The 12676-nt window shown below is 39.4% G+C and overlaps 2 protein-coding genes across 2 annotated transcripts; both read left to right on the top strand.

The window, feature by feature from the left end:
* The first annotated feature begins 331 nt into the window (after window positions 1–331).
* LOC100260392 (protein SMAX1-LIKE 6) lies at window positions 332–7051 on the top strand. The gene is made up of 3 exons (XM_002272074.4): window positions 332–2085; window positions 4205–4451; window positions 4944–7051. Exons 1-3 carry the CDS (start codon window positions 911–913, stop codon window positions 6837–6839), a joined length of 3318 nt encoding a protein of 1105 aa, XP_002272110.1. The 5' UTR covers window positions 332–910; the 3' UTR covers window positions 6840–7051.
* On the top strand, window positions 7046–12248 carry LOC100251933 (PHD finger protein ALFIN-LIKE 1). The gene is made up of 5 exons (XM_002270454.5): window positions 7046–7532; window positions 7715–7747; window positions 7996–8218; window positions 11601–11721; window positions 11807–12248. Exons 1-5 carry the CDS (start codon window positions 7439–7441, stop codon window positions 12059–12061), a joined length of 726 nt encoding a protein of 241 aa, XP_002270490.2. The 5' UTR covers window positions 7046–7438; the 3' UTR covers window positions 12062–12248.
* Window positions 12249–12676: the final 428 nt, after the last annotated feature.

The raw sequence follows: 12676 nt of genomic DNA on the forward strand, positions 1-12676 counted from the left end.
TAGGATTGATTAAAAATCTATCAAAAAGTATTATAATAAGGTGATGTCACGCGTATAATTATTTAGGTCTTATTATTTTATATTTTAATTATGTTTGAATTTTAGATTATTATTAATTTAATATCTTAAATTTTTCTTTGAAAATTAAAAAGGAGGGAAGAAAAGGGGGGAGAAAATATGAAAACGTTGGAAAAAGTGAATAATGAGGTATAAACAAAGCCAACATATCAAATCAAACACCTTTTTACCTTGAAGAGGTTGGACTTTGGAGAGGAGAGAAGGAAAGCAACGAAAAAAATAAAGGAGTCATATTCCAAAGCGATGATGAATGATATGTGTGTGGGTGTGGGTGTGGCACTGTGTGGGGGGGCCTCCATTCTCTGCTGTCACATTCCACCTTTTCAATTCGAAGCGACCTTTTCTCCTGTGACTCGTTCTCACTCGGCCCCCAACCCGCCCTCTCCCATAACCCAAATCCTGTTAACTGGTCCTGCGACCAAGGAGTGAGAGAAAATGGGGAAAAGTTTGGTTATACGTCTACAGAAAGTGACACTGAGTGTACTGGGGTTGGCCCACTGGGTGAGTGGACACGGCATCTCCAATCTTCAATCCTTGTCATTCTCGCTCTAGAAAAAGGCAGGGAATGAATGAATGAAGAAGAAGGTGGTGAATTGCAGAGAATACGTGGAGATTGAAGGGTAGAAATGGGTGCGGAAGTCGTAGAATCTATGCTCAACATCCGTTCGTGAAAATGCCTCAATAAGGGGACCCACGACCCACCAGCAGGGGCGACCACTGTGGCTCTCCTCACGAATAAATAATTTGATTATTGTCTGGTTTTTTTAAAAAGAGAGTTTCTTTTTTTTTTTCGCTCTGTTTTTTAGTTGTTATTTATTTATGCTCGCCGGCGATGCCTACGTCGGTTAGCTTAGCCAGGCAATGCTTGACGCCCGAGGCGGCGCACGCGCTGGACGAGGCGGTGGGGGTGGCGCGACGGCGGGGGCATGCCCAGACGACGTCGCTGCACGCCGTGTCGGCGATGCTGTCGCTGCCGTCGTCGCTGCTCCGGGACGCCTGCGCGCGCGCGAGGAACTCGGCGTACTCGGCGCGGCTGCAGTTCAAGGCGCTGGAGCTGTGTCTTAGCGTGTCGCTGGACCGAGTCCCGTCGACCCAGCTCGCAGACGACCCGCCGGTTTCGAACTCTCTCATGGCCGCCATCAAGAGGTCTCAGGCGAACCAGAGGAGGCAGCCGGAGAATTTTCAGTTGTACCAGCAGCTTCAGCAGCAGTCGTCGTCTTCCATTTCGTGCATAAAGGTTGAGCTCCAGCATTTGATTCTCTCCATTCTTGATGACCCTGTCGTGAGTCGAGTCTTCGGAGAGGCGGGTTTTCGAAGCTGCGATATCAAGCTCGCCATTGTTCGACCCCTGCCTCAGCTTCTCCGATACTCCCGATCCAGAGGTCCGCCTCTGTTTCTCTGCAATTTCATCGACTCCGACCCAAGTCGCCGGAGCTTCAGTTTTCCCTATTCCGGGTTCTTCACTGGCGACGAGAATTGCAAGCGAATCGGGGAAGTTCTCGGCAGGGGAAAGGGGAGGAATCCTCTGCTTGTTGGCGTATGCGCATATGATGCGCTCCAGAGTTTCACAGAGATGGTGGAGAAAGGAAGATACAATATTTTGCCTGTGGAGATATCTGGGTTGAGCATAATTTGCATCGAGAAGGATGTTTTGAGGTTTTTCAATGAGAATTGCGACCAAGGGCTGATAAATTCCAGGTTTGAGGAGGTGGGTGTGCTAGTTCAACATTGTTTGGGAGCTGGGTTGGTGGTGAATTTCGGAGATTTGAAGGTTTTTATCGACCGCGATGATGCCTCTGTTGGTGTTGTGAGCTATGTTGTTTCCCAGTTAACAAGATTGTTGGAGATTCATGGTGGAAAAGTGCGGTTAATGGGAGCAGTCTCGAGTTATGAGACCTATTTGAAATTTCTTAATAGATATCCATCTATTGAAAAAGACTGGGATTTGCAGCTTCTGCCAATCACTTCTCTTAGACCTCCAATGGGGGAGCCCTATGCAAGATCGAGGTAACTGGCCAATCTCGCATTTCCATATTAGTAGGCTTCGACTCAATTCATATGTGTAGAAATTGTCTCAACCACTTAGTTTCAGCTCCATGAGGTAGTTTTTAACGCATACAGATCTGTTTATAACCACAACGAATTAAAATACTAAAGCATGTTAAGTATAGGATATTATGCTATTGCCCAGCCTCTCCAAGTTTACCAATTTTAAATTATGACTCCAATTTTATATTTTGAAGTGTATATACGACAAAGATCTTGATTGTCTTGTGAATTTGATACAGATACCTTCCGCTTTAAGTTATTTATAAATTTAACATAAGTTGCTTTGAACATCCTCCTTCTGAAAGGCTATTAGAGCCTGGGATGGTGAATCATGGTTTTGAGGGATTATAAGAAAAGGTTAATTTATTTTAATTTTGGGTCCTGTCATGGAATTTTCTTTTGTGATGATTCAAATAATTCCAGGATTATCTGGGTGAAGTTCCTGGAGAAGAATTTAAGACTGGTATTCACACAAAAGGAGAGGCTTAGTTGAATATGCTGTTCTTATTTGTAGTTCAGGCTTATGCTTCACAATTTTGGTATGATGTACTGCCATGAATTCATTACTCCAAAAACTAGGTTTGTTGAGAAAGAGTTGAGATAAATTAATATTTTGATTTTTCTTATTCAACATCTGAATGTTAATTTATAGACAAATATGTATAGATTACCTAAAGAGGTTTTTAGAGAAGAACTCTTTTACTTTAATTTTTATCTGCAATTATAATTTTGACCATGTGAGAACACTTCTTTCTTAATACTTCGAGTTGTTTTGTTTTTTATTTTATTTTCTCAGTGTTTGAAAGCATAATAAAATTTCCTTTGTCATACTATATATGTGCATGTGTTCTCATGGCTGTCGATGTCATGTCTTGATCGGAGAGTGGAAGTTTTGCTCCACACTAGTGAGTGGACCGTCACCAATAATATGAAAGCTAGGACTATGACTGTTAACAACACCATGTTGTGCGGTCCTAATGAAGGAGATTATGTCATGATCACTTTGTGTGAGCTGAAGAATCTACTGTAAAAAATAATGAGAGACACTTTTGCAAGAAGTGGCTTCAGGAACACTGGTTAGAGGTGACAATTGAAAATCTTTGGGCACTCAAACTGCCTAGTTAGGGCATCAGGTTTGTATCACCATAATGAGGTAGTAATGGATGCCTTGTTGTATGCACAAACCTCCACATGAAAGACGTGGGTAGCCATTGAGAATGTCAAATATTGATGTCCTATCCCAGGTAGCTGATATGACGAGGAAGTTACTAATTGAGAAGGTGTGGGCCCATATCATCGACACTCGGAGGATTATTAAGGAAGCTAACATGATGATCACCTTTAGCCATGCTTATCTAGATGGTGATACTTGTGTGATACCCTAATGAAAATAGGCCATGTGTTAATCTGGTAATTGGTTTTTACAGGGATGCTGTCAATTGTGATGACTGAGGTTGTGTCATGTTTAGTTCTTTTCCCCATGATAGAAAGATAGTTTTGAGACCATAGCATCCTTGTAAACGTCCACCTCCCCTTGAATATACTAATTTAACGTACCCTATATTTGTCTGCACAGGCTTCTGTTACAGTGGTGCTTTTATTCCACCATCTATCCTCATGTAAGTTACTAATTGTTGTTGATCTGGTGTATGATTGTTAGCACGAGTAATTAAGAAGCTTCAATAGTTTGTTAGAATTTGGATCATCTTATTCTTGAGGTTGGAAATTGTGGTTTTAGTGGTTGAAGATGAGTTTATTTCATCTGATCTGTTGTTGTGTAATTAACAATGTGGTTCTCTGATTTTTGTTTTTCCTCTTTTTATTAGGTGGTAGGCAGGTACCAAACCTTACATGTTATGTTTTACTCGAGTAAATTCTAATGTCATTTTTTACTTAGATTTTAGATAACGAAGAATGCTATCTATTTGTGATCAGGCTTCTAATTTTATTTTTTTTCCTTCAGGCCTTCTGAATATCTTTGGGTCCATTATGCAGTCTTTTTCCATGTGTTCATTTAACTTCTGACCATTTTGTGTCCATTGTATCTCACAGCTCTGTGCTCATTATGTGCTTACAGCTTGATGGAGTCATTTGTCCCATTGGGTGGGTTTTTTTCTTCCCCTTGTGAGCTGAAGGGCCAGTTAAGTGGTTCATATCAATTTACATCTCGTTGTCATCAGTGCAATGAGAAGTGTGAGCAAGAAGTGGCTGCTCTGTCAAAGGGAGGATTCACTGCTTCAGTTGCCGATCAATACCAACCTAACTTGCCTGCTTGGTTGCAGATGGCTGAACTTGGCAAAAGCACGGCATTTGATGTTGCAAAGGTGTGTATTTCCTTCAAATTTATCTCTGAAACTTTTATCAATATTCACCCATACCACAACTCAAAGAGCTACATGCTTCTTTGTTTGTTGACCCTAGTGATGGCCAACTTTAAGTGTCTACTGTGAACTAAGGTCTTAAAGTCAATATTTTTAATGTTATTATTAGCACATTTGAAACAATTGTTTTTAGAAAATGTTTGGATAGGCTTCATCATGATGGTTATTCTTTGACCTAAAAGAATTCCTTATTGGTGGAATCACCATAATATTATATATAGCGTCATGCTCTTACAATAGCATTTTTGGTCCATTATCCACAGTAATTTTTTGTATCTTGAGCAATATCTCGGTGGCTGTAATTCATTCATTGGAATTATATTGGCATTGACTTAATCTTGTGGGATTCATGAGAAAAGCTGATGTACCATCTGATGTAAACTGAGGAAATTTTACATTATTTATGTAAAAGCAGTTTCATTTTCTTCAGTGCAGGCCAAAGATGATGGCATGCTATTGTTGAATGCTAAGATTATGGGGCTGCAAAAGAAATGGGACAATATTTGCCAGCGTCTCCAGCACACCCAACCATTTCCCAAGGCAGATTTTTATCGAGTGGGTTCTCAAGTTCCATCTGTTGTGGGATTTCAGGCTGTCAAGGACTCGAAGGAAAATGCTGATAATCATCGCAGCAGCAAAACAAATGCATCTCCAAGTGACAGTGGGTGCAAACATGCAAATTCATGTGTGTCCATGGATCTACAAAAAGTTCCGGAATCGACTCCAAGCACTCCACTTCCTCTAGTTTCCAAAAATGAGAGTTTCCTATCCAAACTCTTTGAAAAATCTTCAAAAACTGAAGAGCATGAGCCAGGGAGCCTCCAATCTCGCACTTTATCCACCTCAAGCGTGGGTGATGGTCGAACATCTCCTACATCTGTGAATTCTGTGACTACAGATTTAGGGTTGGGACTGTTTTATCCACCAAGTAAGCAATTAAAGAAAGATGCAAAACAAACTCATCTGGGACCTCTGCCAGACTTTTCTAGCCGCTATCCTGCAAATGTTGACCTGGTAAATGGGAGCATCTCAAATCCATCTTCATCCTGCTCATGTCCTGATTCTTGGGGCCAGTCTGATCAAAGAGATTTCAAGACGCTTTTTAGAGCCCTTACTGAAAGGATTGATTGGCAACATGAAGCCATAAGCGTGATTAGTGAAACAATAGCACACTGTCGACTGGGTAATGAAAAACGGCATGGAGCAAGTCCCAAAGGAGACATATGGTTCAATTTCGTAGGACCTGATAGGTTCAGCAAGAAGAAAATTGCTGTTGCCCTTGCAGAGATATTGTATGGACGCAGGGAAAGTTTTATCTGTGTGGATCTCAGTTCCCAAGATGGTATGATCCATAAAAGTGCAAACCATGGTAGCCAAGAAATGAATGGATACAATGTAAAGTTCAGAGGAAAGAACGTGGTTGATTATATTGCTGGGGAGTTGAGCAAGAAACCCTTGTCTGTTGTCTTCCTCGAAAATGTGGATCAGGCTGATCTGCTGGCTCGAAACAGCTTGTTCCATGCTATTAATACTGGTAAATTTTGCGACTCACATGGAAGAGAAGTCAGCATTAACAATGCTACCTTTGTGACAACAGCAAGATTCAGGCAGGGTGACAAAGTTCTATCTTCAGGTAAAGAACCTGCTAAATATTCTGAGGAAAGAATATCAAGAGCAAAGGGCTTGCCAATGCAAATTTTAATTGGATATTCTCATAGGGAGGATGACCATGACAACTTTGGCCACAGCTTGAGCCTATCCATAACCACGAACAATGGCATCTCTAACCAGATTTTTCTGAATAAAAGGAAGCTGGTTGGCAGCAGTGAAACCCTAGAGCAGAGTGAAACTTCGGAGATGGCTAAGCGGGCACACAAGGCATCAAACACATATCTGGATTTGAACCTCCCGGCTGAAGAGAATGAAGGGCAAGACGCTGATCATGTAGACCCTAACCCCAGGTCCTGGTTACAACATTTCTCTGATCAGATTGATGAAACAGTGGTTTTCAAGCCATTTGATTTTGATGCACTGGCTGAGAAAGTATTGAGAGAGATCAGCAAGACGTTCCACGAGACCATTGGTCCAGAGTCTTTGCTGGAGATCAATACAAAAGTCATGGAGCAGATCCTAGCAGCTGCATGCTCGTCGGACAGGACCGGAGCTGTGGGGGATTGGGTGGAACAGGTTCTAAGCAGGGGATTTGCGGAAGCTCGAAAACGGTATAATCTCACTGCCCATTGTGTTGTAAAACTTGTCCCTTGTGAGGGGATTTTCATGGAGGATCAAGCACCAGGAGTTTGGCTTCCCTCTAGAATTATTTTGAACTGATGTCCCATGAAAACCTCATTCTTGTAATTACATGTATACTGTAGCATTTAGCCTCCAGAAACCCTTCTTTTTAGCCTGTTAATCCCATAATTTGTCTGGGGTTTTTTCGGGTTGGTGATTTGTGATTTACTTCTATATAGAAACTGCAGTTGGAGCTTGTGCTCTTATGTTCAAATACTAAATCAGTGCCTCCGGCATAGTTTCTTAGAAAACACCCAAGTTTTTCAGCGGATTGCTTCTCAGATTGTCTAAATGCCTTTTAAGTTTTGGAAAGATCTATGGAATTTTCCTTTTAATTTTCTTTAAATTTCTGTTATATTTTTCTATCCAACCAAACAAACCTCCTTTTTTTTTTTTCTCTTTTCTTTTTTTCTTTTTTTTTTAAAAAATTCAATAAAAAAAACTCGATAAAAAATGGTAGTGTTTAAAAAGAGTCAACGGAAAGTCTCGGTTTGGGTCTAAATAAAAGTTCGGGTGGGCTATAAAGTGACCCGAGGTAGAGCGAAAAAGAGCCCAGGCGGTGTGTCCGTACATCTGTTGGTGCCTGGATCTCTCTGTGAAAATCTCGAGCTGGTTTCAGATCTCGAACCCTCCATGAAATGGCTTCCATCGACTCCAGTCCTCGCACCGTTGAAGACATTTTCAAGGACTACAAAGCTCGACGCAGCGGCGTAGTTCAAGCTCTCACCTTCGGTACCTGTTCTTTTTGCTTATGTTTTTGGTCCTAATCTTCCGTTAGGTTGCCGAGAATTTGAAGAAAATGAAAAAAGAAAAGTGTGGAGTGTTGCTATAGGAAAGTAATCGAGTTGATTCTTGTTTTCAAATCGATCTGTGTTGATTTTCTTGACGGTTTGGTCCTTTTGTCTTGTTCTCAGATGTCGACGAATTCTACGCGCTATGCGATCCAGGTCAGTTCGTTGTACTTGTCACTCGTATTTAGTTTTGTAGCGTGCTTGGTTGCGGGGCGCTGCAGGGAAAATGAAATCGGAAGTTCTGCATTTTTGTGTTGTTGAAAATTTTCTGCTCTTTGTTTCTTTGCCTTTGGTTTCCGAGTTTCTGGTTTCTCGGAAACCGAACGGAGCATGAGCGCTTGTGATGGCGATTTTCAGCTTCAGAGTTTATTTTACTTAGGATATCTGTTATTGCTTGTTTTTAGAGAAGGAGAATTTGTGTTTGTACGGACATCCGAATGGGTCATGGCATGTGGCTATGCCAGCGGAGGAAGTTCCGCCTGAGCTGCCGGAGCCGGCTTTAGGGATTAATTTTGCAAGAGATGGGATGAACCGGAGAGACTGGCTTGCGTTAGTTGCTGTGCATAGTGATTCTTGGTTGCTTTCTGTGGCATTTTATTTTGGTGCTAGCCTTAACCGTAACGACAGGTGTGTTGATTTTGCCTCTATATTACTTTGAGGCATTGCCCAGATTATTTTCCTGTACTGCTGCAGAATTAATAGCACTATAATATTTTTCCTCACAGATATGATTATGATTTATGCAAGTTGAAATATCACCCCACAGCAACATGCGCAAATAGCCAACTTCATTAAGACTTCTTATTGCCATAAAGTGCTAGTATCCTAGCGAGCATTAGAGATATGGCAAATATTTCTTCCAGAATCACTGATTGAGGAGAGGTGTGGGTATGAACTGAATCCTAGTATTAAAAATTTAATGAATTGAAACCTAATAGGGTATGAAACAGGTTACTAAAAGAAGGATAAGGGGTATAACACTAAGAGACAAATGCAAATAATAATTTAGTGGTGTTCTGCTCTTACTAAGTAGCACATCAAGAGGCTGGTAAGACTGTTTTTTCTCAAAACAAGAATGGATTTTGAGATATAAAAGAACAATGTTGCTGTAGGGATGGATTGATCATGACCAAGAAATTGATCATCGATTTAGTTTGAGTTATGTTTTTCTGGTTAACAAATGTTGGGAATCCCATGTCTCAAAATGTAATTTTATCAATTATTGGGGATTTGATGGTGTTACTGAATTAATGATAAGTTGTTAGTTTGCTTGTTTTCATTTAGTGATTGTTTATATCAGTGGTTTTTGTTAAAGATTATATGAAATAAAACCCTAAGAAATTGACCTTTGAAGTTTAATATTATGGACAATAGGACTAACATGTATTATTTGGTGAACTGAAAAATGTTTTCAATAGTTTTTCTTCAAATGGTTAATGCTTTAACTTTCCCTTTTTTTTAATAGCCCCTCTGTTTATAGGAATGGTATTGGAAAACTACCAATGCTGTTGTGCTTGTAATATAGAAGTACAGGTACTTGCTCCATTACAACCCTTAATTTCTTTAAAATGATGGAAAATGGCTTCTGTTTTGATGTTTGAGAAGCCATTTTATACACGATAGCTAGATATTATTCCATGGTGAAGGCTACACTATATGATTTAACTCCTTTCTAATACCTTTGGAAGTTCATATCCTATGTAAGTAATGCGATATGTTTCTTTCTATTGATTAAATTGATATAAGTGAATCATAAAACAGGAAAAAAATAAAGTTTATTTACAAGTGACCAAAAGTGGAATGATGCTTTTTTTTTTCCAATTGCAAAGTCATTAAAACATTCATCCTCATTTACTATTTCTTCTGCTATTTACTGAATCTGATTCAGTTTACTTATTTGAGACTACTTGATGTAGGACAACCCTATGATGGTTGCCTACACTCAAGGGTAGGTGGGCTAAGGTTTTATCTTTAGGGTGTAAGGAGAGGAACAAGGAATAAATTTTATGGTAGAGAAAATTATAAGATAAGAAATAGAGAGAAAGAAGAAACAATGAAGAAAAGATGGAAAAACCTTAGAGTCTCACTAAGGCCTTCTAGGAGTCTCACTTAGAAGAAAATCAATGAAATCTCACCATTGAGGGTTGCAACCTTGCAATGAAAGAAAGTATAATATTATTCATCAAATTCATTCCTTTGATTTACATTGATTAGCCTATTTATAGGCTTCTCTAAGAAATCCAAGGTCTACTAGGACTCTAATAACCTATCATGACTCAAATTCTAATTATATTATAATTCAACTAGCTAATCCTAATTAGACTCCAACAAATATTAATCATAATTTAATTCTAAATAATATTAATCCTACTTTAATTAGGACTAATACTAATTCCCTTTTTTGATATATATCTTGAAGATTCATCCTCATCACTACTGTTTTCATTGAAGGTCTCCACCTATTAATTCTTAAAATCATGCTTAACATTCCTATGACTGACATTTTATCAGGTCCGCCCTATCTTAAATTAATTTTAGATATGGTTCTATTATGACTAGCTCAACTGATACTGTCACAAGAGGTATATCTTGGAACACCCTCTTGAGGTTCCAAACCAAACTCATTGATCTATGATTTGCTGGCTACAAGCCTACAACTTGGTAAGTTCATGTTAGGCTAAAGGCTGACCAAACTTTAAAGGGTTGTGCAGGTTATCCCAAATCAAATCCAGCTATTTGCAGTTACTCAACCCAAACTTGAGTTAGATAGGGTTACCTTGGGTGGAATGATGACCTTTCCTGTAGTTTCTATATCAAACCTTTTATGGACCATGTTCTGCAGAATATTATATATATATATATATATGTGTGTGTGTGTGTGTGGGTGTTAGGAAGGGAGGGTTTGAAGGGAACAAACTTGAAACTACTTCCCGTATCAGAAGAAAGGGGCAAAAATGTTTTGTAAAGACAGGGAACATACAAAGAACTAAAATGATACATAGAGTGCAACATTTGAGAACAGTTAGGGCTTGGTTTCTTGTCTTAATAATGTTCTAGCATATGTTACTAGTTTTTAAATTTATGTGTATAATAGTTTTTGTATCCAATTATCCATTAGATCTGGCTTCAGTTGGGTGGGATGCCTGGTTTTCAACTTGAGCCCAAGCCAACCTTTGGTTGAATGGGGATTTTTCAATATGAGTCCAATTATAAGTCCAAAAGTTTAAGACCAAGTTTCTCATTGGTTAGGGTAGGGTGGGCTAAGGTTGTGCCAGCCTGCCAGGTTAAATCTACCTAAGTTGCAGCCTTATCATTCAGAATTGTCTCAGAATTCTTGGACCTTATACAACATATTGTCTGTGTGTGCGTTTAGGTAACTGTTGTATATCCAATATCAGTAACTTAAAAAAAATTATTTACTTCTTATGATGCACCTATGATCCCTAAAATTCAAAAGAAGACATTCTTTGGGAAAAAGTTATGGCATATGTTCATGGTAATTAACAATAATACTTTAATCAGAAACATATGCATGTGTTGGGTGATATTGTTAACACAGTCTAGCTTCTCTAGGATGCTACATATTAAAAGATGACATATGAGTACAAGTGCACAGCACACTTTGAAGAGGTGATGATGGTACTGTGTGATAGAGAAGTACCTAGGTTCCTCAAGAGGGGGAAAATTATTATGTTTAATTGTTTCCAGAGTTGAGTGGAAGTTATTGGGCATTTTTTTGTATTCCTCCCCCTGGTTCCTCCCACTTCCATGCACACATTCTGAATAAGAGCCTTGTCTGGGCCAGAGCAGAGTGGGAGGCTTCCTCGAGTCATTTATGTGTTTGTTGCAGAACATAAAATGTATTTTTTTCTTGGTTTGTCGTGCCCCTTTATTTGAAGGGATTTTTGGATTTAGTGGTTGATTTGGTTAAGTGATGTTTATGCCAAACAATGCTATTTTTAGGGGATAATTTTTCACGATTGTATGCTCTTTGCTCTTCACTTAACAGGAAGCGGCTATTTAGCATGATAAACGATCTGCCCACTGTCTTTGAAGCTGTAACCCAAGGAAAACTTGTCAAAGACAAACCCACTATGGATAGTGGAAGCAAATCGAAGAGTAGCACGAAGGTGATCGTTTGTATTTAAACATTTTATAAACCATCTATACTCTTTTCCTAAAGCCTGGATTCACGATGCTGCCTTATCTTTGCAGAGATCAATTGATGGCCAGGTGAGAAATGACCTAAGGCCACGAGATGAGGGCTATGTGGAGGATGACGATGAACACAGTGAAACCCTTTGTGGTAGCTGTGGGGGAAATTACAATGCTGATGAGTTCTGGATCGGCTGTGACATCTGTGAGAGGTGGTTCCATGGAAAGTGCGTGAAGATAACACCAGCCAAGGCTGAAAGTATCAAGCAGTATAAATGCCCTTCTTGCAGCTTGAAGAAGGGCAGGCTGAACTAAAAAGGCTTCTGAAGGAGTTAACCTTCTTGTTTCATACCCATTTTCTTAGGATTGCTGGCTTTTCAACATCTTAATGTTCACCATAACAAATGCTCTTTTTAAGGGAATTGAAGTTCTGCTTCTTCCCCTACAATGCCTGTCTCAGCACTTTTTCATATAAGACAGTGTTTGGTATCATCTCATGAAAGTTCTAATTTCAGGATATGCTCTATGCCATTTGTTTGCAGGGCCTTCCTGGATTCAACTTCACTCAGTCTTCTCTGCCATGGCCCGTCCATCTCTGCTCTGCTTTTCAGGTACTTACTCTCACTTACTGACATACAAATGGTACCAGTTCAGGATTTTCTTGCACTAGGGTAAAGGATGTTATGAGATGATGAATATATCTAGGCTCACTGTAGATACTAGTAAGAATAGCCTGATAGAATCATTATGAACTTATAGCATGAACTAATTTGAACAAGAATTTTAATTTCTAAAGATTTTATGAAAGCGGAGTACTCTTTTTGGATCTAGGAAAAAAATTGGACTGAAAGTGGAGGAAAATAAAAGATGGGTTTGAATTTGTTGAACTTTTCTTGCATACTTTTTTAAACGGGTTTGAAACGTTATTTA

This window comes from Vitis vinifera, chromosome 13, assembly GCF_030704535.1.
Source record: "Vitis vinifera cultivar Pinot Noir 40024 chromosome 13, ASM3070453v1".
Taxonomy (NCBI): Eukaryota; Viridiplantae; Streptophyta; class Magnoliopsida; order Vitales; family Vitaceae; genus Vitis; species Vitis vinifera.